The sequence below is a fragment of the Rissa tridactyla genome, chromosome 14 (assembly GCF_028500815.1).
Source record: "Rissa tridactyla isolate bRisTri1 chromosome 14, bRisTri1.patW.cur.20221130, whole genome shotgun sequence".
Classification (NCBI taxonomy): domain Eukaryota; kingdom Metazoa; phylum Chordata; class Aves; order Charadriiformes; family Laridae; genus Rissa; species Rissa tridactyla.
Window position 1 is genome coordinate 292,238 of NC_071479.1, and position 23,448 is coordinate 315,685.

The following is a 23,448-nucleotide window of genomic DNA, read 5'->3' on the forward strand; positions in this document are numbered from 1 at the left end:
TTTGACCCACCTCATAAGCAAAGACACAGAAGGGTTCAGCCAGCTCCATTTGTGGAGCAAGAGAAAAGCAGCTGCCTAATTGAAGTACGTAAAACTCGCCACCACGCAGAGAACATGGGAAAGTCTTATGCAATATCTAACTCTCGAATAAGAAATGCACAGGCCAGGCCCTCTCGCACTATGTTGAGGACCGAGCCTTACGCACCTTGCCTGCCTATTTCACTAACACCGCTGCTGCACTTTTACAAATTCACGGCAGTGTATAGGAAAAGCAAAGCCTTTGGAACTATTCACTACAATATGTATTTGCCATATTAATGACGCAAACACTGTAGAGCTTGTCCACCTTCTAACATTACCTTTGCATGGCACTACATTTTCCAAAGTGCTGAGAAGTTCATTATGCCAGTAGGTGCCTCAAGGTGGACAGGAGGATGAGGGGATACACGAGCCCCACTGTCACAGGGCAGCATCTCCTGAAAAATTAGGCCCATTAAGTAGGTATAGTCTGCAAAAGACAGGCACCCACAATCTCAGGTTATGCTGCAGAGTTTACTGCTGACAGTCTTAATTGACTAAGACCCAAGTGACGCACAATTCAACAGCACTGAGCTGGAGATGTCGCTCTGTTGTTTGTGTGTGGGGTTTCACGCTGCATCCAGCTCCGTTGGGACTTGGCTGCTGTTCCGACAAAGCATACTGTAAACGGTGGATGCGGGATGATAGTGCCGAAACACAGATCAGAGGTTACTCCAGAGTAAGTAAAAATAGCTTGGTGCACCCTTCATTCTAAGGATGTGTAAATTCTTAACGAAGAGATCTGCATCCCGCAGCGCAGCAGCCTACAGGCTGGAAAAGCATTTTACCACTTGACAGCATAACTGCGCTTGCACAGGCAGGAAGATGAGCTTATTCCAAGAATCTTTCAAAGTGGCAGTATTTCTACATCTGTGGTCAGTACGACTCTGCCAGTGATTCAGCTCACAACTACCCAAGGCAATGTAAGAGGACATGACTTCTACGGGTAAGGAGGGAGATACAGACTCTTTGCATGGCACTGAAATAGATGGTGAGAACCCAGGGGACGTGGCATAAGAAGAGAGAAGAGAAAATGAAACTTCAAGCGTGAAATGTCAGTATCTCTCTGCAGTTATATTTACAGACTAGTAAATTAACGTCATGGTGATATCATATTATGAGGTTTTATGCCTTTATGCAAATCTTAGCTATTTGGGACTCCAAAAAACTTGGATACAGCAGACATAACCTGATCTGAAAGTCTGAGCGCTGGGGAAAGCTCCTAGAGATTTCAATGGACTCAAGACTACTATTTCCCTCATTTTCTCTACTTCAAAAATAAATCAAAACCAACCAAACAAAAAAAGACTAGCACATCTAAAACGCCAAAGTATCGCTGAGTCAGCACAGGAATAGAACCATCAATTTTTTCATTTATTTTGTTTTTAGATATGACAGGATTGGGCAGAGAAGGGAAGAAGGAATGGAACGATAATTCTGTCATAATAATTTTGGATCTAGGTTTGGATAATTTTGGAGTAATTTTGATTTCAAACCAACAGCTGACTTGCAACAAGCTCAAGCAGCTGTAAGCACATAAGAAAGCAAATTCAGTAGGAAACCCCACTGTCCCAGAAAAGAACATTACAGGACACAAATAAAATTGTAATACAAGCTCGTCCTTTCTGGTTGCAGGCTGAAGACTTACTAAAGATAAGTCAGACAAAACCCACAGCAAAAGAAGATATCACCCCATCTTTTAAGCAGTGTCAGAAGCTTCTTGACTTCTGAGAGTTAAGGTCAAAGTTGCACTTTATGTCTTTCTAAATCTACTACTACTAAACTGCTCTCTAAATCCACAATGCATTTACATTAATCTCAAAACCACCCAAGGTGGAAGAACCCTCCCAACATAACAGGAACAAAAATCAGAACAAGGTGATGAGCCCCAACTTCAGGACAGCAATTATTGGAACTCACGCACCGCTCATTTATTACTATCAAAGCTGAAGTTGTTCACTGGCAAAATCATTACTGAGGACGCCAATACACGACTGCGCTGCTCTTCAGCAAAGGGACGGATCCTGCTTAACACCAAGTACTTCAAACTGCTGTCCTCCCCCTCAACTGCTGTGCAAATCAGGAGGCAAAGCATCCACCCCTTCCCATGGTTGGCCTCAGCCTCTTCCTCTTTAAAAACAGGGCCTGAAGAGTCTACTTTGAAAATAAACCTTTAGAGAAGACAGCTGACTTATACTTTTTTTTTTATTGCAAGAAGTCTGCAAAGGCACCACTGGCTACCACGTTATCCCATAAAGATGTCAGCTTTTTAGCGATTGCAGCTCTAAAGAGAAGGAACAGACAATAGAGCGCTTCCTTATATGTACACCGGCTCCACACTGCTCACAGCTACCATTTCCCCAAATGGTCAAAAAACTGAAGCAGCTCCACTGTGGTTTTTGAAAGAGAACTGCTTTAAAGCACACATCTCACTGCGATCCAAACAAAGCTAACACAGTGATACCCACAAGGCTTCCCGGTATCAGCATCAGCATGTTGCACCATTTACTTAGTTTATAAGGATATTTTCACAGTACAGCTTTCTGCAACGCAGTAAGCTTCCTACCCCAACTCTGCTAAACTGAACTGACAAAACCTTTGCGTCGACACTTAAACATCTCTCTGGAAACATCAGCTGCTGGCAATTTAGAGTCTCAGTGCAAACACAGGAAGGGAGCTCAGGGGCCCTAATTCACACTCCTTTGATTCCTCCATAAAGACAGAGACCATTGCAGAGCCTGAACACAGCCTTTTGCTCCGTGTTCTTACCTCCAAAAAAGGAGATGGGAGGAAACAAAGCTAAACACCCTGCTCTCTGTAAGAAAAAATACACAACTTTGTCAGCTGCAAAGATGATTGAGCACATACTGGCCACAGAAGGCATGTGCCCTCTGCATATCAAACCTGAGCTGGTCCTACAGAAGGCATTTGGACCTAGGTGCAAGACTCTGATGCTGCACATCCAGCCATGCCTGTAAGCATACAGCTGTGGCCCTTCATGAAACAGTCCTGGAGGAAATGAGGAAAGTAATCCTTAATTTGTTTCTCTGCAACTATTCTGCTTACTTAATCCTAGCAAACTGTAATATCTTAGGCAAGGCCATGTTAAGTGCTGGCAGCTGACACCTCTGTCACAGAATTTCCTGCTGTAGTTGTCAAAGGCTACAACAACTGAAAGACAGAGATGTGAGAATTTCAGTGCCTCTTAAAGCTTAACATTAGGTGCATTAGGGAATTGCAGCTATATATTCTTTTGATTGTATGTGTCATCGTGATCGCTGCAGAATTTTAATTCCTTTACTCTATAATGCATGATGCAAAAAATAGCTCTAGTGTCTGCTCATATTTGCAGGTACAAGCTAAAGTAGACAAGGTGTCAATCTCAAGCCGAAGAAACAAGGGCAACCAATCCCACTGCTTGAAGAGCACCTCGGTCCACCAAAGTGAAAAGCATTGGCTCTGAACACAGCCAAATTGCCTGCTTTCCTGGCCAGACAGATTTTTGGGAGCCTTTGGAAGCAAGAGTGCAGCATCCAAGCCATAAGGAGCAAGAGAAATCAGAACCGCTGCAATAGAAGGAGGAGGTAAAAGTCACCATATTGCTTCATTTGAAGCTGAGCAGTTTCTGCATCTCCCCGGAGCGAGGCAGCAAGAGCTGCCCCAACAGCAGCACTTGGTTAAACAATGTCCTATTTTGCACTGGGGAGTTATGCAAGAGCGGGCCCAGTCACACGGGCAGAGGGAAGCAAAGAAAAGGCATTATTCACAGCCTGACATGGATGAACCCAGCTTAACACACGCACTTGGAAAACACTGTTCTCTCTGTTCAGTAATATTATTTCACATTCCACTCGTTTTGATAACCTTTTCCTTCTCCATCTACCCTGCTGCCTGATTGGAAAGTCGACTAATGCCTTCTCCTGAGATTAGCCAACACACATAACTGCAACGGATTTTTTTTTTCTTCTTTCAAGATACCACTGAGCCTCATTTTGCAATAAATAATTTACAAATACACTCAATAAAAAGCTAGAGGAATTTAGAAGGGAAGCCTCTCCTTCACTTTACAGCAAAAGAGCACTAGGGTAGGCATTACTTCCCAGAATTTACTTAACGCCATCAGATTGATTTGCCACCAATATGTAGCTTTTCACTCTCACCAGAAAAGGCCTTAGAAAGGGATGCAGAAGTAAGGAGTTTCATCCCTCTATTTCAAATAGTAAGTATCTGTATCCCTTTGACATGGCCTCAGCTTTGGAAAAAAAAAAATCTAGGCCAAGTCCTAATTTTGTCTATGAAAAAAAAAAACGTATTCTAAAAATCACTTTATACAGATAAAGCAGAGATGATCCTCCTCCGTCAGAAAAACCCACACGTGGTGTTACATCTTTAACCATCCTGTACAAGCATTCATCTCTGAAATGCCCTGGCAAATCCAGAAGGCAACAAAGGATCAAATCTGCATGGTGAATTTACAACTAATAGCCAAGCAAATTCCAAGACCACAGATGTATTTTTTCCTTTGATATACAATAGGCTTTGGGGAAATTTTCAGAGATTTTTTTTTTTTTTCACTTACTGTCCTCATTTTTAATAGCATCCTTGATACCATCTGCTACCCAGCCTCCATGATGTGTACTAGAAACACCTTAAGATCCCACAGATGTAAAAAAAAATTTGGATTTGATAGCTTCCCAGGACTGAACTAATAATAGAATGAAGCAGACCTCTTGAGGAGCAAGAGCTACATTTTACAAGGGCTATCTCGGACTAGAAAAGATTCATACCTATAATTCAGTTTCCTTTCTTGTCCCTCCAACAAAGTCTTCGGTATATTTTAAGCTTTACCTTTTTTTTTCCCCCCCTTGCTTTTTTTAAGAAACAAACCTTTTCAAATGTTCTGGCTCTTTTCTACCTATATGAATCAAACTCAGGGAAGACAAAACTGCCTTTCCACATTGTAATATGGTGTTTCTGATCTACATTACTAAATCTTCTAAGCAGATATTTAACACCAAAAAAAGAAGCCACTTAAACAGGCTTTCTCCCTCTCCATTGCTTCCTTGTTACGGGAATATCACTAGACTTGGACATTTAAACTTTAAGCCTCCTTCTGCACATCCGATTTTGAATCAAACTAAAGAGAAAATATTTCAAGATGGATATGCTGAAACAAATGTACGTTTAAAATTAAGCATCAGTTCAATAGCTCCACTGAATGGGGATCAATGTATAAAAATCACAAATGACTGTGCAACCAGAGAGCAACTGAAAAATTAAAATAAAAGCTATGTGCCAACTGTGACAAGCATGGATTCCAGGATTCTGCATAACATGAAAAGCTGTCCTGCTGTAAACCGAGGACCACGAACAACAACCCTGGTAATATTTCATTGCAAGTAGTAACACGGGGACATCTTCAAGGTGTTGCTCAAAAGGCAGGAAGTTTAGTTCTACCTGGATCAGAGAGCGAACAGCAGCATGTGGTAACTGCGGGCACCCCTCAGGGAGCCCTCACAAGCCTGACTGCCACAGAAGCTGGGGTGTTAGTAAAAACTGATTTTGCACAAGCTCATTTACAGCCATGTCAGCTATGTTAAACTCAGTTATCACCCTACTGAAGAAAACTGACTGTATCCCTTTAGAATTTTTATGCAAATATAGGTCTCTGCAGAGATCTCCTGATTTTTAATTAACCTACCGACAGACTTAAGTGAGGCGTTAAGCCTCAGAGGTTTTATCCTACCAGCAGGACTGAGGAACTAAACCGATCACATCCATGTTTACAAACAGTCTCTCTCTCCACCCTCTGCCTTACCTTTTCAACATCTGCTTTTGTAACATTGATGTCAGCATCCATTTTCTCGAAATACTGCTGTGCTCGATCAGCTTCTTTGCAATCACGTTCAAACCGCCTTTTACTCTTAAAAAGAAAAATAAATGCCTTCATTATGGGAAAGAAACACGGTATCAAAATCTACCTGAAATCAATCCCTGCCCCTAAATTGATTTCCTTTAACAACTGTCAGATTTTAAGACTCACTTGTTTACATTGGAATACATTTCCATATTAAAGAATTTCAAAAAACAAAAGATACCAGAAACACATTTTTTGTTCCTTTCTTCAGGCTGCTTGATCCTACCAACAGCACTAGTGTTTCAGTATTTCTCCCTGTTAGCATCTCTTCTGCTCTTGTAGAACAAATCACTACCAACACTTAACTCCCTCATTTTTATAATGCGCAAGGGAGTTACTAAGATTCGTACATTTGCAAGTAGGACTTTCGGTTACTGATGTCCCCTTTCTTTACCTTCTCCTCTACTTACAGTCTCACTTTTCATTCATCACATGAACAGCAATTCCAATGTATTTACTTCTGAGAAATAGCACCTTACTCAAGAGACGGTCCCATTAAATTTATTCATGCAGCATGAAGCTATTCAGCTTACAGTGGAATACCTGAATAGGACCGTTAGGGACCCTGCATTTCCAGCGACGCTTAGCACACTTTTCAAGTCATATCAAATGAAAAGCTACTTATAAAACACAGATCCCACAGAAAGCCAAATGTACTACGAAAACATACTTTTTCATGTCTACCAGTGTATTTAAGACAGTGAAATTTTAAAAATCAGCTTTTATCCATACACTTTTCTTTTTCCAAATATAATGTTTGGAACCATCTCTAGGAAAACAGTATAAAAAAATGACTTAAACATCACATCTGAGGAAGCTTCCACTTACTGCTTCAAGTTGTTTCCAGCAAGTTTCAATATGTTGTTGTGCCTTTCTGCCATCATGGAAGTGCTGTTTAGAAAAAGAAAAGAGAAAAAGAAAACATTTTGAACAACAAAAGAAGCAGCAGTCAATTATGCTCAAGGAGTTCCAGGAAAAAAAAAAAAAAGAAACCCCCAGAAATTATTCTGACAGCTGTGTTCTGCAACACTGGTAAACTGAGCAGGTGTATGATGACTATCTAATGTCTCAGCAGGCTGCAGATGCATATTTGCATCAATTATAGTGGTTAGTTAGACTAAGGCTAATTAATCCCTTTAGCAATTCTACCTTGCATTGTTCCCTGTATCTCGTAATTATTGGTTTCCCATACAACGAGATCTGAAGCACTCTTATTTGAAGAGTATTTCTTTGGTTACTGACTGAACACTAGCTCTAAATTAAAATTTCTCTTTACATGGAATTTACCAAGATGCCCTTGATTGGCACATTCTAACAACCGATGTTTGTCCTGATCTTCATTCAGACTCAACATAAAACCCTCTTCTTCCCAGGTCCTGGCTGCGTGTGTGAGGCCAGCTGTTCATTTCTCTTGCAAGGTATTCAATTCTTCGAGTGCCTCCAAAAACTCTCCTCTCCCGCAGACTGGGGGCGTGTGTGCATGTGTGCACACATGAAGGTGTTGTAGAAGCTTTAAATGCAAGATGTCAGCTACATACTAAACGACAAGGATCTTCTCCTGACATGCCTTTTGGAGCAAGTCTCTTAATTACAGCTGGCTTAAAATAACCATTCTTAACCCTTACACAATGCTCTTCATCAGAGAATCTAAGTTGCTTTAGATATTACCCCCTCTGTCTTCCATATGCCACACTTTTCCTCAGGATAAGCGATTCGATCAAGATCATTGCATGAGTCAATGACCCGGCTCTAAATAGGAACCTTAACACAGCCCCCAGCTGACCGCTAGAACAGGTTACTCTCCCCTTACAAACCACCCTGTAAAATAAGTAATACAGCAAACTACAAATAGGAAGAGCGATGCCTTTCTGATGTATTATTTACTGGCAATTTAGGATGTTTTACTCTAATACAGGTATGGTTTCATGCAGTAAACTTGAAAAAATAAAAAGTCTGATGATACTGACGGATAATCCAACTGCAGCTCACTAGAACTCATGCATTCTCAGACCTGCACATAACCAGACATTTCATAAATCCTAAGCAACATGATATCAACAGTCTGTTTGGGTAGAAAAGCTCTAACTTCATAGCAGTAGCCTGCCACAAGCTGCCAAAGTCAGAAAAATGTGCCTGCAAACAGTTTATAAATTGGCAGCTACTTGGTTTCCTGCATCTTCCCCTAAAACAACTGGCATTTTCCTCTCTCAGAGAAGCAGGTTTCTGGAGGAACACGCTACCTAGCTGCTTTTCTGGCACCACCAGACACGCCAGTAAAAAGCCACAAAACCACAATTCTGTCACGCTGTGTCCAATAGACTTGTAGTGCCTTAAAAATCTCGACAACCTTCAAGTTGTTTGTGTGAAGAGAAGAACGCCACACTGTCCTGAGCGCTCTGGATGCTACCTGTGGTCCCAAACACCGGCTGTTGAGGAGGGATGCTCACCTACAGTTAGCTTTAACTTTCTGGATAGAGTTTATCTCTGCACAAAAATTCTCAAAGCAGAGAAGAGAGGCACAATGTCAGTAACGATTAAAAGCCTTACCGGGTCTGTGGCATGCTCAGCTCAAGGAGAGCATGCAGCAGCTGGGCAATGGAGGGGAATGCAGGGACAGCGTGGCACCGCTGCAGACGGGGACAAACTCCTTTCACCATGAACCCCAATGGTACTTGTGCAGTTCAGAGCCCTGCCTGCCACACTAGGCTTCTCCAAAAACTCAGTCACCACATGATGATGTTAAAGAAGTCCAGATATAACTGTGAAACTGCAGTGGGGAAAGGCTCCACATCCATTTCAGTTCCTGTGGTAGATCCCCCTTTCCTTTCAACTCTTGTGTGACAGACACTGTGTCTGGCTTGCCAGGGGGCTTAGAAACCCTCCTCATTTCAGGCTTGCGTTTGTAATTAGAGCTTAGGAAACCAGTCCCAAGGAGCAACACAAACAGTCCCAAGGAGCAACTGTAATTTAACACTACATTTTTCAACATTTTGCTAATAAGCATGGAATTTGTGAAATATCTTTTAACAGTGAAGCTGCAAGTAAAATTACTTGGCTGTCTTCAATTCTGCATCCCCTGCCTCCGCCAGCCTTTGCTTCTGCGCTTCCCTCTCCTCTACCTCCGACTTTGCTGGAGTGGAGGCAGGGACCTGACTTGGGAGCAGCTGGTCTGCATGAAACCTAATACTCTCAATGACCCATAAACCTTAGGAAAACAACATGCCCAGTTAATTTAACAGAACACAATTGTATATAGGGGCTGAAGGGTGAACTGGGAATCAAAAGCGTATCAGATAACAGGACTACTCTGGGCTTGTATTTTTAAATCACTTTGTAGTTAGTCAGTAATGTAATTTTCATTTTGCACAAGCCATCCCTGTTATTTCCAAATTTGCCTTCTCTGTAGAATAAACTCTACAAGCTGCTGGAAGCATGTGCGAAAGACACACTAAACCTGAGCAGTGTGGCTACATTTTTTTTTTTTTTTTAAGCTCTTTTACAGAAATGGAGCATTGAGATGTTAAATGGGCATTACTTAGGGTTATTAAATAGTGGAACAGAGGAACTGATGTCAAGTCACAGTTCAATAAAAACAGGTGCATCACATTTTGGAGATTTCACTGCAATATTGCCTTTTTTTTTTTTTTAGTTCAACCATTTTCTAAATATATTTATAACCCCCAATTCTTCTTGTGTCATCCCATAAGTATATCCTTGTTATAAGAGATACATATGATAATACATATGATAATAGATGTAATATGATTGAGAGCACTTCTGCTTTTGCAAATCTTTTGCCCTCAAAGGATGACTTCTGCCTTCCAAAAATTCATTTTTATATAAAGCAACTAAGTAGTACCTTCCAACTACCTATATTTCTTCACTGCCCCCATTTTACGGGTAAGAAAATTGAGACAGTAAGGTTAAATGACCTGCTCAAAGTCATACAGGAAGCCTCCAGTTTCCTCAAACCCCGTACTATCTTCAACTTCCGCAAACTCATTTCCTTTACTTCACAATCTTCTTAAACAGCAAATGGCTTTTAGCTTCGCCCCCGCAAAAAAAAAAAATTAGCAAAAATAACTTTAAAATCAACTCCTCCTTGATAAGATACAAGTTTTAATTTAAAGAAAAAAATTTTAATCAAATGAAATAATTGGTTATTCTACACCTGATGATTCAGCAAATGGGAACATGAGAAATGATTTAGCAAATGTTATGCAAATCTACCATTCTTAATTAGTCACACACATTTCAGCAGCTCAGTGATGAATTTAGAGCAGCTGATACAATATAGAGTATTGTATTTTTCCCCAAACTGATTGCCCAAACTAAAGCACCCTAAACAGGCTTTCTATTTAAAAAACTTAAGATTATGAGCAAGACAGAGTTAATGAATCACACTTCATTAACTTCATTCACAGCATCCAAAACACACATTAAAACCATGGTAAAATGGAAGTTTTGGTTTCGTTAGTGTTCAATACTCTATCTCCCTAAATCACCTTTTAATCTATACTTTGGAGTCAGGCTAGCAATCACCACGCCAGCTTTAAGATTTCCCTGAAAAGTATTTTTTCCAAGCATTACATCTATTAAATAGCTTAAAACATAGCAGCATTACCCAAAACTGAGCCATACTGGCTATGCGACCATGACTGTCCTTTCTCCTGTGTGTTAGAGCCCAGTGCAGTTCGGATGTCGCAGGGTGCTCCGAGCAACGCATAACTGGCCATGTTTTGACTGGACGTCTCCATCCATTCTGCGCTCATAGGGTAAGACCCAATAATCTGTGTTTTATGTGATCTCACAAAAATTAAAACTTGAGAGATTTTCAGCACAGTATTAAGTTGCTTATATGAAGACTCTGGATTAGATCAACTTTTTAAAAATATTCATTATATTCTAAAAACTCCCAGCTCAAGGAATACTCAGCTACAGTAAAGGCAGAGTTTTATGAAGAGCAGGAAATCCACATATAGACACACAGTATGCATGAGGTTTTCTTCCTTTTTAAATCAAGTCATACCAATCGGTGTGCTCTCCTCATTACCAGGCTGACTGTGTTCGTAACAGCTGGGGAGAAATCCTGGCTGCTGCACAATCACAGACAAAACTCTCATTGACTTTTGTTAGGCTCAGATTTCACCCGTGTTGATCAAAACACTCGGTGCAGCGAGGGAGCTACCTACAATGCAGCGCCTGTTGCTGCCAACACTATTACAATACGTAGCAGTGGGATATTTTTGCAAAACTTCCTTGGTATGCAAGAGGGTTTACGGAGCCACGCAGCTCACAGAGCAGACAACAAAAGCTTGTTAGAAGATGTCTCTTATCTTCTTTCTGACCTTTTGAGAGGAGAAGTAGAACACTTGCTTTTCTTAAAGTTAGTTAAGAGGAGTTAAAAGTTCTTAAAGTAGTTAAAAGCATCTTATGAAGGACAATACAGTCCAATAATTTTTCTGAAGAATTCCTGGGCAGTTTTAAATGAAAAAATTGCCTGAAACACTTACACCATCAGCATGACAACAGGGCTACTTACGCTGTACCAAAAACTGACCATGCGAAACATTTTAAGAAAGGCTGTTAACAAGACAGCCTGGTTTTTCTTAAGGAAGTAAACGCAACTGATTACATGGTTAAACTTAAAATTTGCACATCTACGGTCAGTTTATATTAGAAGTAGTCAGAAAAATAATCTTAGTTAATTTATATGCATAGCATATGGTTCACTTGCCAAGATCCTATTTAAGCACTTTTAAAGAGAGACATATGACAAGGCTATTTCATTCTCTTTTCTGTTTTCAAACTAGTTAATGTAACATACTGAAAAAACAGTTAACTTTGACTTCTGCAACTGGCACTCTCAGCTCATATTGATAGTCAATATAAACACAGCCATGTAGTACTTCCTCCTCCAATTCAAACTCTATTGCCATTTTTCTTACAAGTCATTCTTAAAATAACAGCCAGTGATTAAAGCCTACCAGAGACGGAAATTAGAGAACATTATTTTTTCCTCAATTTTCTCAGCTCAGTTCGCAAAAGGCCTTGTCAAATGTTTTTCTTTTCCTGGATGCAGAGACAGGAAACAGACTCCTGAGAAGAAATCTTTCTTTCCAAGAAACATGCTCTTGAGGTCTTATCGCTCTCATTTGTAATAAGAGTAGCATAAGACAGTCCTGTGAATGTTGAAATGAAACACATGACTGTCTTCACACATGTTCATCAGTGCTACTTCTTAATATTGTGGCATAACCCTATTCTCCTTTGCAACCTTCCATGTGAACGTTATTCTTAATGCGTACCTACCAACTAGGTCAAAACTGAAGCAGGTTATATGAATCGTGTTCAAGGTTGATGTCAATTCCACTTGAATTGTCTCCTCCTGAAGCGGTGAATTCCAAAGGAATTCCAGTTACAGACCTTTAAGACCAAAGTTTTTCTGCCTTCAGACAAAGCCCAGATCAGCTGCACAAGTCCACCAGAACTAGCTGCTCCTGCATACTGGGAGACGTGACAACAGAATGATGGTGATCATCAGAAACCTAAAAGGCACCATGGCACTAATATTTATGGTAATTTGCCGTGTCATGCTACTTATCACAGATTAAGTCCTTATACTGGGAATCGTAACTGAGAACGGCGTAACTTCTTCTCAGGCACAGAGATAACTGTGCATCGCGTTCCTCTCAGCAGAGCAGCACTGCACTACTACAGCTTAGCAGCACAACTCCGTGGGAGCAAAGCTGCAGGGATCCTCGAGGGCACTCCGCTACACTGGCCAACTCTTCGAGCAGCCCTGCTGAACCATCCATCTGGCTTCACAGCAACAGGCCAGAAGGCCCTGCGTTCAGTGAGCACAAGCACAGGAATGACAGGTTGTTTGGAGATCACATACCCCGCCCAAATCCATCCTTGGGGGCTAATCAAGCCCAGCTGTGCCAAAGTGCTCTACAAGAGTAAACCTATGGGCTTTTCAAAAGGAGATCCAACATTGCTACTAAAAACTAAGGTATGAAGAAAAGATGTTTGTGTTTCATATCCTGCAATGAGACTAAAGGAGCACGCTATTTGAACTTCCACCTCTTCTAGTTCCCAGTCTTGTCACAAAGCTTCTTTTCCACTGATCCTCAACCAAGAGACATCACCTCGACAGAATGTCTCCTCCCTCCATTAGAAATGGCCTGTGACAGTCCCATACAATGCTTGCAGTGATAAGAAAACTAGAAGATTTACAAGTTAATGCCTCAACAGGCAAATAAATACTTGTTTCTTTAAACAGCTGCAACCTTTTAACTGTTTCTGTATAGCCTTCATGTATGTGGATACCCGCACGTGAATATTAAGACTTGCATCAGATATTTAAAACACTGAACGTGAACTGTCAGCTAAATATGCCCATGTGTATCATGTACCTCAGGCCTTGGATAAACAGCTTTTGGACACCATTAAGGTATGCTCTACCAGCATGGCTTTATTGTTGCTCTTTAATTTTAGGCCGATGTCTGAGGCTGTCTGAATAGAGCACAAAGGGAAAAAACACATGCACGGCCAATGCTCAAACTCTCTCGCCCACGGGCATTTCACAGTTATGAACCGAGAAGGAAATGTTACTGTCGATAGAAGACATCTCCCATCTCTCCCCTCTAACAGGCTGTTGCTCTGCAGTGCAATATTCAGGCTAATTCACAGAAAATGTAACTACATTGGTTCGTAACCTTATTTTGTTTCCCAATCAGAATCCTTCATGCAGTAAACAGAAGCCACTTTATTTGAACTATTCTCTCATAGTTCAAGGTACCCATTCAAAACTGGGAAGAGCAGGATATCAAGTCCAGTGGTCTCAACTTTGACTCTGCTAAACCCAAAGCTCACATTATACCTTTCGGCTGGATGGGATATTATCATTAGTTTCCCACACAAAGATGTTTTGGAAACTTTCATAATAAGTAGTTGCTTTTTCCATCCCAGAAGAGTCCTTCACAGCACGATTAGAAGACAAGTACAAATATGTAGCACAGTTCCATTAAATTTGTGCCATAATTTGGGGAAACCCAAGAAGCAATCAATAAGAATATACAGAACTTATTACGATCTTTCCTAAACAACTTTCTGCATTCTTTCATTTCTTATAGCTACTACTGGTATAATTTAACTAAATGAAATACAGCTGAAATATCTTGTAAGAAAGGATGAATATGTAGAATTAGATCATTGTGCAGTGTATTTATCGTGCATAACAAAGTCTCCCATAAAAGCCCAGTTTTACTTCTGTTCATAAATAGCTCCTGCAAAGCTTCTATCTGGCAACGTAAATATTTAATAATGTTTATTTTTTATACCCTTAGATTAAAATGAAATACTTCTAATGCCATTCACAGGGCAGTAAGCTGGGTTAGTCACAGAACAAGAGCTGGGGAAAGCTCAGTTTGAATCTTGTCAACCTAAAGTTTGGCGACTCACTTTTCCCTGTCTCTCTTTTCCTCTTTCTACTACCTGCTTTGCCATTAGTTTGTAATTTCTAGAAGGCAGCAATGTCTCTTTATACCTCTGCAGTACAAAGCACAGCTGTGCTCCAAACACACAGAGACCTTGAGGCACACCCAAAATGCCATATGGAAAAATCCATTGTGCACTTGACAGGGTCGTATTCTGCCATCCCATCTCACGCCTGCACAGTGCATTACACCATGAGAAATCCTGTCGAAAACCACAGGACTATTTGCAGAACAGGGCACTATTCAGAATGAATGAACATGGCAGAATTCCTCCAATTATTTACTTTTCATCAACACCTGAGAGTCTACAAGAAACAGAAAGTCCTCTGACATGTACACCTCCCCATATGAATACACACTGGGAGGGCACACACGCTCCACCATGAAGAACCAGACCATTTTTGCCCTCATGGTACCCATAAGGATGCATTCATTCCCCATTCCCCTTCTATCCTGACACAAAATGGAACGTATTGACATCAGGCAAATTCTCTCCCAACCACAGAATCCCAGTGCTGCACCGGTTCAGTCTACAGCAAAGCTCTTGGCTTGTACTTGACTCTCATGCTTGATTGTACAGAGCCAGCCCACCCCCAAGGGGAGGTGGAGGCAGAGGTAGAGGTGAAAGCAGCAGCAGTAATAAGAGGGATAGTACATGACTCCCAAATACATTTTTAGCAAAGCTGACATGAGCAACAGCTACATAGAGCAGCTGCTGCCGGAGGAGACCACGAGTCAGACCTAGTTTGTGACCACTGATCTAAATCAGCATTGTCCCAGGAATTAATTCTTGTATTTCTATGCAGATAAACTACAGTACTGAGGGTTTTCCTCAGCCACAGTGGAGAGAATACCTAAACCAAGTTCTCTCCTGTGAAGCTTTAAGAAAAAAAGGAAATTGTCAATGCTTGGGCCGCACTGGCTACATGTTTGCTCCTAAGTCCACTAAGGTGTCACCCAAAAAGAGGGTAGCAAAAACACCCCAGCGTCTAGATTATTACTTTTTTAATAGAACAAAGCATGGCGAGTACCCTGGCAGGCATAGCAATGTGGAGAAGCAGATTCCCTCACTAAGCAATCAAAATACTAGTGATCCCTCTCTCACATGGAGAATAACTGGTCTGCTTAGGAGCTACTGTCACAACCAGCAACAGTTGCAATGGGTGGGAGTAGAAGAACTGGAGTACATTTCCAACCTGAAAATGTATTACCTATTAAGGCTCATGAAGCAAAGTCTAAACACCTCTCTTGACATTACTGGCATCATCTCCTTTTCTTTTGTCACAGACAAGCAAGATTAAGTCTAAATTTTGTAATACTGCAGTGCCCCCAGCTCAAACTTCACACCTTCCACAGCTACCCCAAAGTAAGGCTTTGGTGAAATTGGTGTGGCACGAAGAATGACCGCAGAAGCAAGTTCTTTCCCTGAAACACTCTGAGAGACAATGCCTAACTTATTTATGTGGCTTGGTGATGGAGGTCTTCATACAGCGAAGGGGAATTCAGTCACATGCATCTGGCCTCAATAACCTCAAAAGGAAGGTGGATGGGGCATGACATTCACATGCAGTGTAGAACTGAAATTTCAGCTTTAAGGCAGCTAGCAAGATCCCGGCTGAAGACGAGAATTACTCACATGAGAGCACGGATACACTAAGATCAAAAGAATACAAGAAGAAGTTGAAGTGAGGAACTGTACTATAGAGAGTTTCACTTCACCAGACAGCTGGGAAGAACTGAAACAGCACAAGGAGTTCTCCCTCTCACATGCACACTTCTTGTGTGCGAAAAGCAGGCAGGGCGTACGCCTAACTTCAGTCACTGGGAGGGGAAAACAACTTGGCTGGTACAGTGATAAGATCAACGAGGGCTATCCTATGGAAGAGGAATGCCTAGTATGAAAAAGTTTAATGCAACGATTGATCTTTGTTGCTAACGTTATTCAAATTTCACAAAAAACAGTCTTTGCCTGATTTTTCTAACCACTTTCTGATGATCAAAATACATCATGCAACAAAGCACATTTACACATCATCTTTAAAAACATAAAGGTAACCTAGAATCCTCCCAAGCTCCAAATCAGGCCAGAGGAAAGACAAGGCATCATTGCCTTTTGAACAGCGCCAAACCACTGTGAATTTGCAAATCATCCCACTTATCCAACCTCCAGACTGTCCTGCCTGGTTTTGATTAGCTGCTTCTTCCCCTATTTTCACCATTAGCAACCATCTTATATGGAAAAACAAAATCATCAAGTACATCTTTCACAGTAGTCAAACGAATCCCACACACCTAAAAATTGCATGACAAATGAATTTTATCCAGCGTAAAACCAATGGAAGGCTTTTTAAACTATCAGGTTCTGCCCTGATTACAGGCTACAGGCTTGTACTTGTCAGGGAAAAACAAAGATATGTGATTTCTTATTGTGCAACCCAATCAGCTGCTGGTACAATTCCACTTTAATCAATAGAGCTAAATGAGCATGAAAACAGAGTAATGCAGGCATGCATCAGACCCCACTTGTTTAAAGATCGCCACCCTCATCCCCCATTACTCCATTAAATTCCTATTGTGTATCAAGGGGGTTTCCTTTGGAAGCAGCAGCTCGGAAGACTGATATATTTGCCTGACCGCTTTCTGCTGTTCTTGACTTCATCTTTCGCACATTTATACTTATGACGCCTCTGTGTACCATTTCCATCCTCCAGGTGGGAAATTATAAGAAAAAGAGCAAGGGTACTTATTTATCTCAGTCATACTTAAACCACGGGAATTTTGTACCATTTTACAGGTATTTGGACACCTGAATGAGCTAATTCAAATTATACAAGACTCTGTGGACAAGAATGTGGGTCTACCAATTCCTATGTGTGGCCCTAGCCCCAGAAGTGATCACCTTTTCTTACAGCTTCTGGCAACTTAGTGGGCTTGGTAGCATTAGATTAACAGTTGGACTTGATGATCTTCAGGGTATTTTCCAAACTAGATGATTCTATGAACTTGTAGCATAACAGCTGATGACATATCAAGCAGCGCGCACGAGAACTCTGCCTGCAAAATTTCTGGAAATCCCAAGCCATTCATCAATTCGTACCATAAAAGGTTTTGCCAAAGCATCAGCCCTCTGTGATATTTACACAACCACCACCTTCCCCTCCTGCAGATCCCAGCATGATTGATATGTTTGTGTTTTACAGTATGAAGTGAGAGGCTATGTATGAAAAACGCCTGAAGGCGGACACATTTTCCTTTTCAACACTATTTGCTCATAAATGAGAAATCTACATGAATCAGACAAGGACTCATAATTCACATAGCTTATATTCACATTACAAGAACAGTACAACCAACATGACTGACAACTGTTTTCTGTTAAAGGCTTAAGAATTCTCAGCAACAGCAGATAAATAGTCAGTTGGGTTTTTTTTCTGTTCCCATGCTGTTATCACTTGACCAATACCAAAATAATTTTCCTGTCATTCACCCATTACTTAATGTGAGCCATGCTTAACTACAACAGACCAAACAAACCAAAAAAGCACTACAGTTACTGCTCACATTCTTTACAAGATAGCAAGTCCTCTTTCGTCGTATTTAAAATGTTTCATAGATATTCCAATCACCTTATACACCCATATAATTGAAAAATTACGTAAAAACACTGTAATTGACAGAAAAATGCCACTGTAATGCTTTTTTTTTTTTGCTTTGCTTATTGTATGGAGTCCATGTAGAATAAAAGGTCATAGAAGTGGCTGAGAAAACATTCTCATCGCAGCTGTATGTAAAACATCCTTCTATGTTGCTGCCAAAATATTATGTCCCTGAAAGATTACACACCATTCTGCAAATTAGAGGTAGATCTATTCCTCTATTTGTTTACAGACTTACCATCCTAATACAACACTTCGGAAAAGAGGGTAATTTCCAGGTCTATGGTCCAGCCCAGCACTTGAACACGTGCTTAACATTTAGTGAGACTACTTATAAATGCGTAAGTTTTGCTGGACTAAGCAAGAGTACTTTTGCACTTTCCACAATGAACCATCAGTTTGGAAGTGAAATACAGTGCCCTGATGCTCCCGTGCCTTGTTACACTTTGCTTAGTCATTTTATACTTGTGTTATTACCATTTGTAAAAATAATGCTCAGAATCACTATTTTGTGTCCACTCATCCCAGGTATAAAGGTTTTGCTGACCAGATCTGGCTGAGAAGAACGAAAATGTGAACCAAGATCTTGATAATTCTTTTAGTCAAGTCCCAGTAATACAGTTTCTCTGTTTCAGTGCTGCTGGACTCTTCCCTAAACAAGCTTTTGGCTAACAGAGCCTTAAGCACAGATGGATCTCTGACCTTATTTAGCAGGGATTCTCCTGAAGGCATTGCTGTCTGATTTTATAACATTTGATTGAAATGGTTCAGCGAATTGGCCAGGGTACGTAACCCACTTTTTAATGCTTAGTTCGTTAGCAAAGCTCATGTTTATTAACTACAAATAAATTTTGCTTAACATTGAACTTCCCTACCACTAATTATCTGTCTTAAATAGCACTTAATTGTGAATAATAAAAAATGATCCATTACCGATTTCCTCTCTTGTTTCAGCTCCTGCACATAGCGTGTTAACTCTCCAGTGATAAGAGAGGTCATGTTCTCTGAAATGACCTCATGCTGTCCGGCATAGTCATTCATTTCATTTAAAGTGGCTAGGAAGGCTCTAGTTGATGTGTACCTGCAGAGGACAAAAATGCATTTTGCTTTTAGTCCCGTTCTTTTCATAAAGACACACTGCAAAGGGATGCTGTGTCCTTCTTAAGCATTTAGTATTGCTACGTGAGACTGAATATGAATTAGCACAGATGCACTTGAAGGAATTTCTCAAAAGGAAGCTTATCCCACACACTGACAGTTGTCTCATAAATTAATCTTGATTTAGACAGTTTGACATTGGCTCTTAAAATATCACAGTCTTAGAGTGCCAGGATTTTTTTTATCAGCACAGCTCTGAGACTTCACTATTCTAAACTCTATTCACCAAACATTTCCAGTTATACTCTTTCAAGTCCCACAATTCAGTGCACAGAGTCATCAGTGTACTCTACCTGGCAAAACCCTGCCTAAGAAACTAACTTTTTGGCTAGCATAGAGCAGAAAAATAAAACTTTTCAGGGTGTGAATTTAAATCAGCTATAGTTTATGAAGTTTTCAAAAAGGTAGTGAGTTTACTAACCAGATGTTCATTATCAACCCTTAATTTTTAGTACTTCCATCGCAAGGTCTATTTTTTGTATAAGGTTATCTCCAATACAACATTCCACGTATTATTAAAAGGAAGAAACAAACATCTGTGCACACAATTTCAAAACAGCAGATTATATCACTAGCATACTCAGCACTGCGCCAACAGAGCTGCATTTAAATACCCTGGCTGGCTGTGCTGGTCAGCTGGCAACAGCAGCTTTGCAGCATTGCATTTGTACATTCTAGAAAAATTATTAATGTTAAATGGTAGTGGTCTGCACTTATAACATCACTCAAAGGTGAAAAAGAAAAGCAAAGAGGGAGAGATTTAGAGGAAATAGAGAGAAGTGATACAAGTAGGGATTAAAATGGCATCAAGGAAAAAACAGAAATAAAAAGAAACTAAAAAGAAGAGACTAAAAATATAGTCCAATACAAGCAGCCACGTTCCCAGTCAAGCTGTGGTGCCTCGGGAGAAATTCCAGTTGCAAAAGACAGGGGATCAAAGCCACAGAACTACAGACTGACAATAAACTTGAAAACAGATCATTTTTAGACAGGCTATCTCAAAGCAGTGTCCGAGGCACCCAAAGGTCGCATGACAAATCCTCAGACATTATTTAGAGACATGAGGAAACTATAGGGAGGTTAACACTACATTTAAAAGGGCAAAGGATACACAGGACCTTCTGTGTCACATCACACGAATCATTTAACTCCAATATCCTTTTCCAGCAATGAAAGATGTGTCAAAAAATGCTGTAGTAAACTCAAAATACCCATTTATGGTATAACTACCCAAAGGCAGGTATAGTTAGGTATAACTCCTAATCTCAGGTACAGACCAGAACAGCTGATGTGCTGGCAATGTAAGTTTCCTTCTGTAAATATCCATATCTCAAGAAATAATGGCATAAATAACTGATTCACAAACAATGTTAACTAAAAATAAATTAAAAAGAAAATGAAAAGGCTGTTATCTCTGTTAATACGAGCCAGTAGAGTAGCTGTATACAGCAGCTTGGGGGTCTGACCCAAAAATATAAATTAATGCAATCATACAGTTGTATCCACATTCAGACTCATTTGAAATGTTTAAAATTTCAAGGTCAAGGGTTTGAGCGGGCTGCCAGGCTCTCCAGAGGCAGAACAGCCTCCCGCAATACAAGGCTGCGGGGCCAGGCTCTGCCATGCCTTCATTCAAAGCCAATACATTACAAAACACGGGCATTGAGAAACTTCGGAGTCAGAGTGCTCTAAGGAAAAGGTTCTCCCTCTGGCTTATAGCCTGTCTGTTGGAAAGCTCCTCCTCTAGAAAGTTCTCTTTAAAGAATATCTTTAATCTCATCAAGGGCAGGAATGTTCTTAATGACACATGGTCTATCAACACTCGTATCCATGTCCGCAGTGTCACAGTACAGTGAACGAGCTGTGCTTTGGCACTGCAGTCGCTATCTGCAAGTGCCACATTAGTCCCCTGCCACCAGGGAGATACAGTCTGAATACATGAATCAACAGCAGAGAGCTGAGGCCATGCAACGTCCTTCAACTGCAGCAAGTCATGCAGCGATCCATCCCAGAATACTGGGAGTACAAACTACATCCTTCACCTTACTCTTCAAGAGCCACTGGTTTCTCTGCAGTGTCATAACATTATCCCTTTAGTAAGTTATTAATCTGTGTCGTCAGTCCATTTGAGTAATTTAATACTTACGCAGACTACTGAAGTTTCACGTTAAAATTAACAACTGTTTCTGTTCCTGCTGAACGTAGTTAAGAATTTAGTCGTTCACTTCCAAGAGCCAGGACCATACCGTCTGGCTTAGAGTTTTTAAGGTACATGCGGAAGAAAAACCCAAACCAAAAAATAACCCAAAACCAAAACCCCAAACCAAGCATCCAGAAACCGTAACATATAACGGGAACTGAATAGTTACAGACCAAATCCAAACTTTGAAAATCAACTCCTTACTAACTACCATATGAGCCTGTTTCTGCATCTATGATTTCTATCTCATACTTGACTTTAAAATCTTTGGTTTACAAATGAAATCCTAGTTGGTAACCCAAACTTTTCCCCTTCCTCCATCGACACATGCTCACTCAGCAGTGGATCATGAACATACCTGTATTCTTCCTCCTCTTTGGAGTTCTTCTTGGGTTGGTATTTCTTTGAAAGATTCCTAAAATTAAAAATACATATATATAAAATTAAATGTAAAGTCTCCTTTAAATTAACTGGGCAATCTTTGCATGCACACACATTCTGTAAGGCTTCAGTTTTTATTTGCAGTGACTAGACACATTTTCAGAATTATGATTGCAATTGGGCTCTGAATGGGCCACACAGCTCTTCAGTCACTATGATGGTAATAAAGTGGCAGATTATGAACCTGAGAAGTTAATAAATTACAGTCACGAAGTCAATACACCTGAGTTCTGTTTCTGCTGATACACAAGTCTCCAGCTGATCTAAAGGAGACCCTTTTACAGTAAAAATACTGGTCCTTGGGCACACAGACATGCTGAACAAACTCCACCAGTAGAAGGTGTTACTCCATATCCAAAGGCCAGCCAGCCCATTAAAGCGTGGTCTGCTGCAGATGACACTCATGGCCAGGGAAATTTGCCTGCCTTTAGCAAGATGCTTCCAAGGAAGAGAAAAATCTTCATAAAGCTGTGTGAAGCTGCACTGAGATGACAAAAGGGGGATGATTTTATGATTATTAACTGATTCTGGGAGAAATGTGAAATTTGATTATCCCAATTAGCACAGATGCTTGCATCTCTCATTACCCCACATCCAACTAATGATTTAATTTTAAAATATTGATATGCTTTTCAAGTGAATAAGAACATAACTCCACTAGCACATTTAACAGTATATAGCTTTCACTGTCCTGAAAGCACTGGTGGAGCCCCTGCCCAGCAGCCTGTGAAGGGTGGAACAAGTGTGTGCTGTCCACATGACACTCAGTGCTCCCTGCTGATAATTAAAGCTCAACATTATGATGCACACTGCACCATAGCACGGTACAATGCCACGCATCTTTTAAACAATGCAAACCAGTGAGCTGACAAATCTTAGCAATTTGAAGACCCTTTAAGTGCTGCAGTACCGAGATCTCCTCTGTTCTACACTCAGCCCTATTACTATATTACTATATAATGCCTTCCTGCAGCCTCTGTTAGCCCACTGTGAAATGAAAGCCATTTGTTTCAGTTTTACAAGGTTGTTTCAGCAATTAAGGATAACGTACAAGCGGTACCGATGGAATCATTGTCCAAAGGACTACCAAATTTCATTGGCCTATCTGTGCCAAACTCTTTGGATGACCCCCAGAACGCATCCAGTTGAAAAGACGCTGCTTTTTCAGAAGTGTAACCCGCTCCTTGTTGCGTGCTGGTTTTACTGCTGACTGGGAGACAGCAGGGCCTCATCTCACATTTCTTACTCCTTTTGTTCTCCTTAAGGAATTAAGAGGGATCTGCCCAAACAGAGTAATGGCCAGAACCCTGGCAGATTTGCACAGACAAACATGTGTTTCTCAAAATTTAAGTATCCCTACTGGAAGGGATCCAAACAAGTATCTCCTTTCCCGTCTCTGCCTTCTGTGAAAAGGGGATGCTCTGAAACAATGACCTCTTCTCTAGTTCTGCATGCAGCAGCTTCAACCAAAGAATATCAGCAGAGCAAGAATTCTGC

The 23,448-nt window shown here is 40.7% G+C and overlaps 1 protein-coding gene across 17 annotated transcripts in view; it reads right to left on the minus strand.

The window, feature by feature from the left end:
- Positions 1–23,448, minus strand: part of FNBP1 (formin binding protein 1) — a 102,607-nt gene that overhangs the window by 43,500 nt on the left and 35,659 nt on the right. For all 17 annotated transcript variants that reach the window (XM_054220825.1, XM_054220824.1, XM_054220821.1 and 14 more), the window contains exons 3-6: positions 21,869–21,925; positions 19,086–19,233; positions 6,824–6,886; positions 5,897–6,001 (exon numbers count right to left, since the gene is read on the minus strand). In XM_054220825.1, coding sequence (XP_054076800.1) covers positions 5,897–6,001; positions 6,824–6,886; positions 19,086–19,233; positions 21,869–21,925 — 373 coding nt within the window. The remainder of the gene's footprint in view (positions 1–5,896; positions 6,002–6,823; positions 6,887–19,085; positions 19,234–21,868; positions 21,926–23,448) is intronic.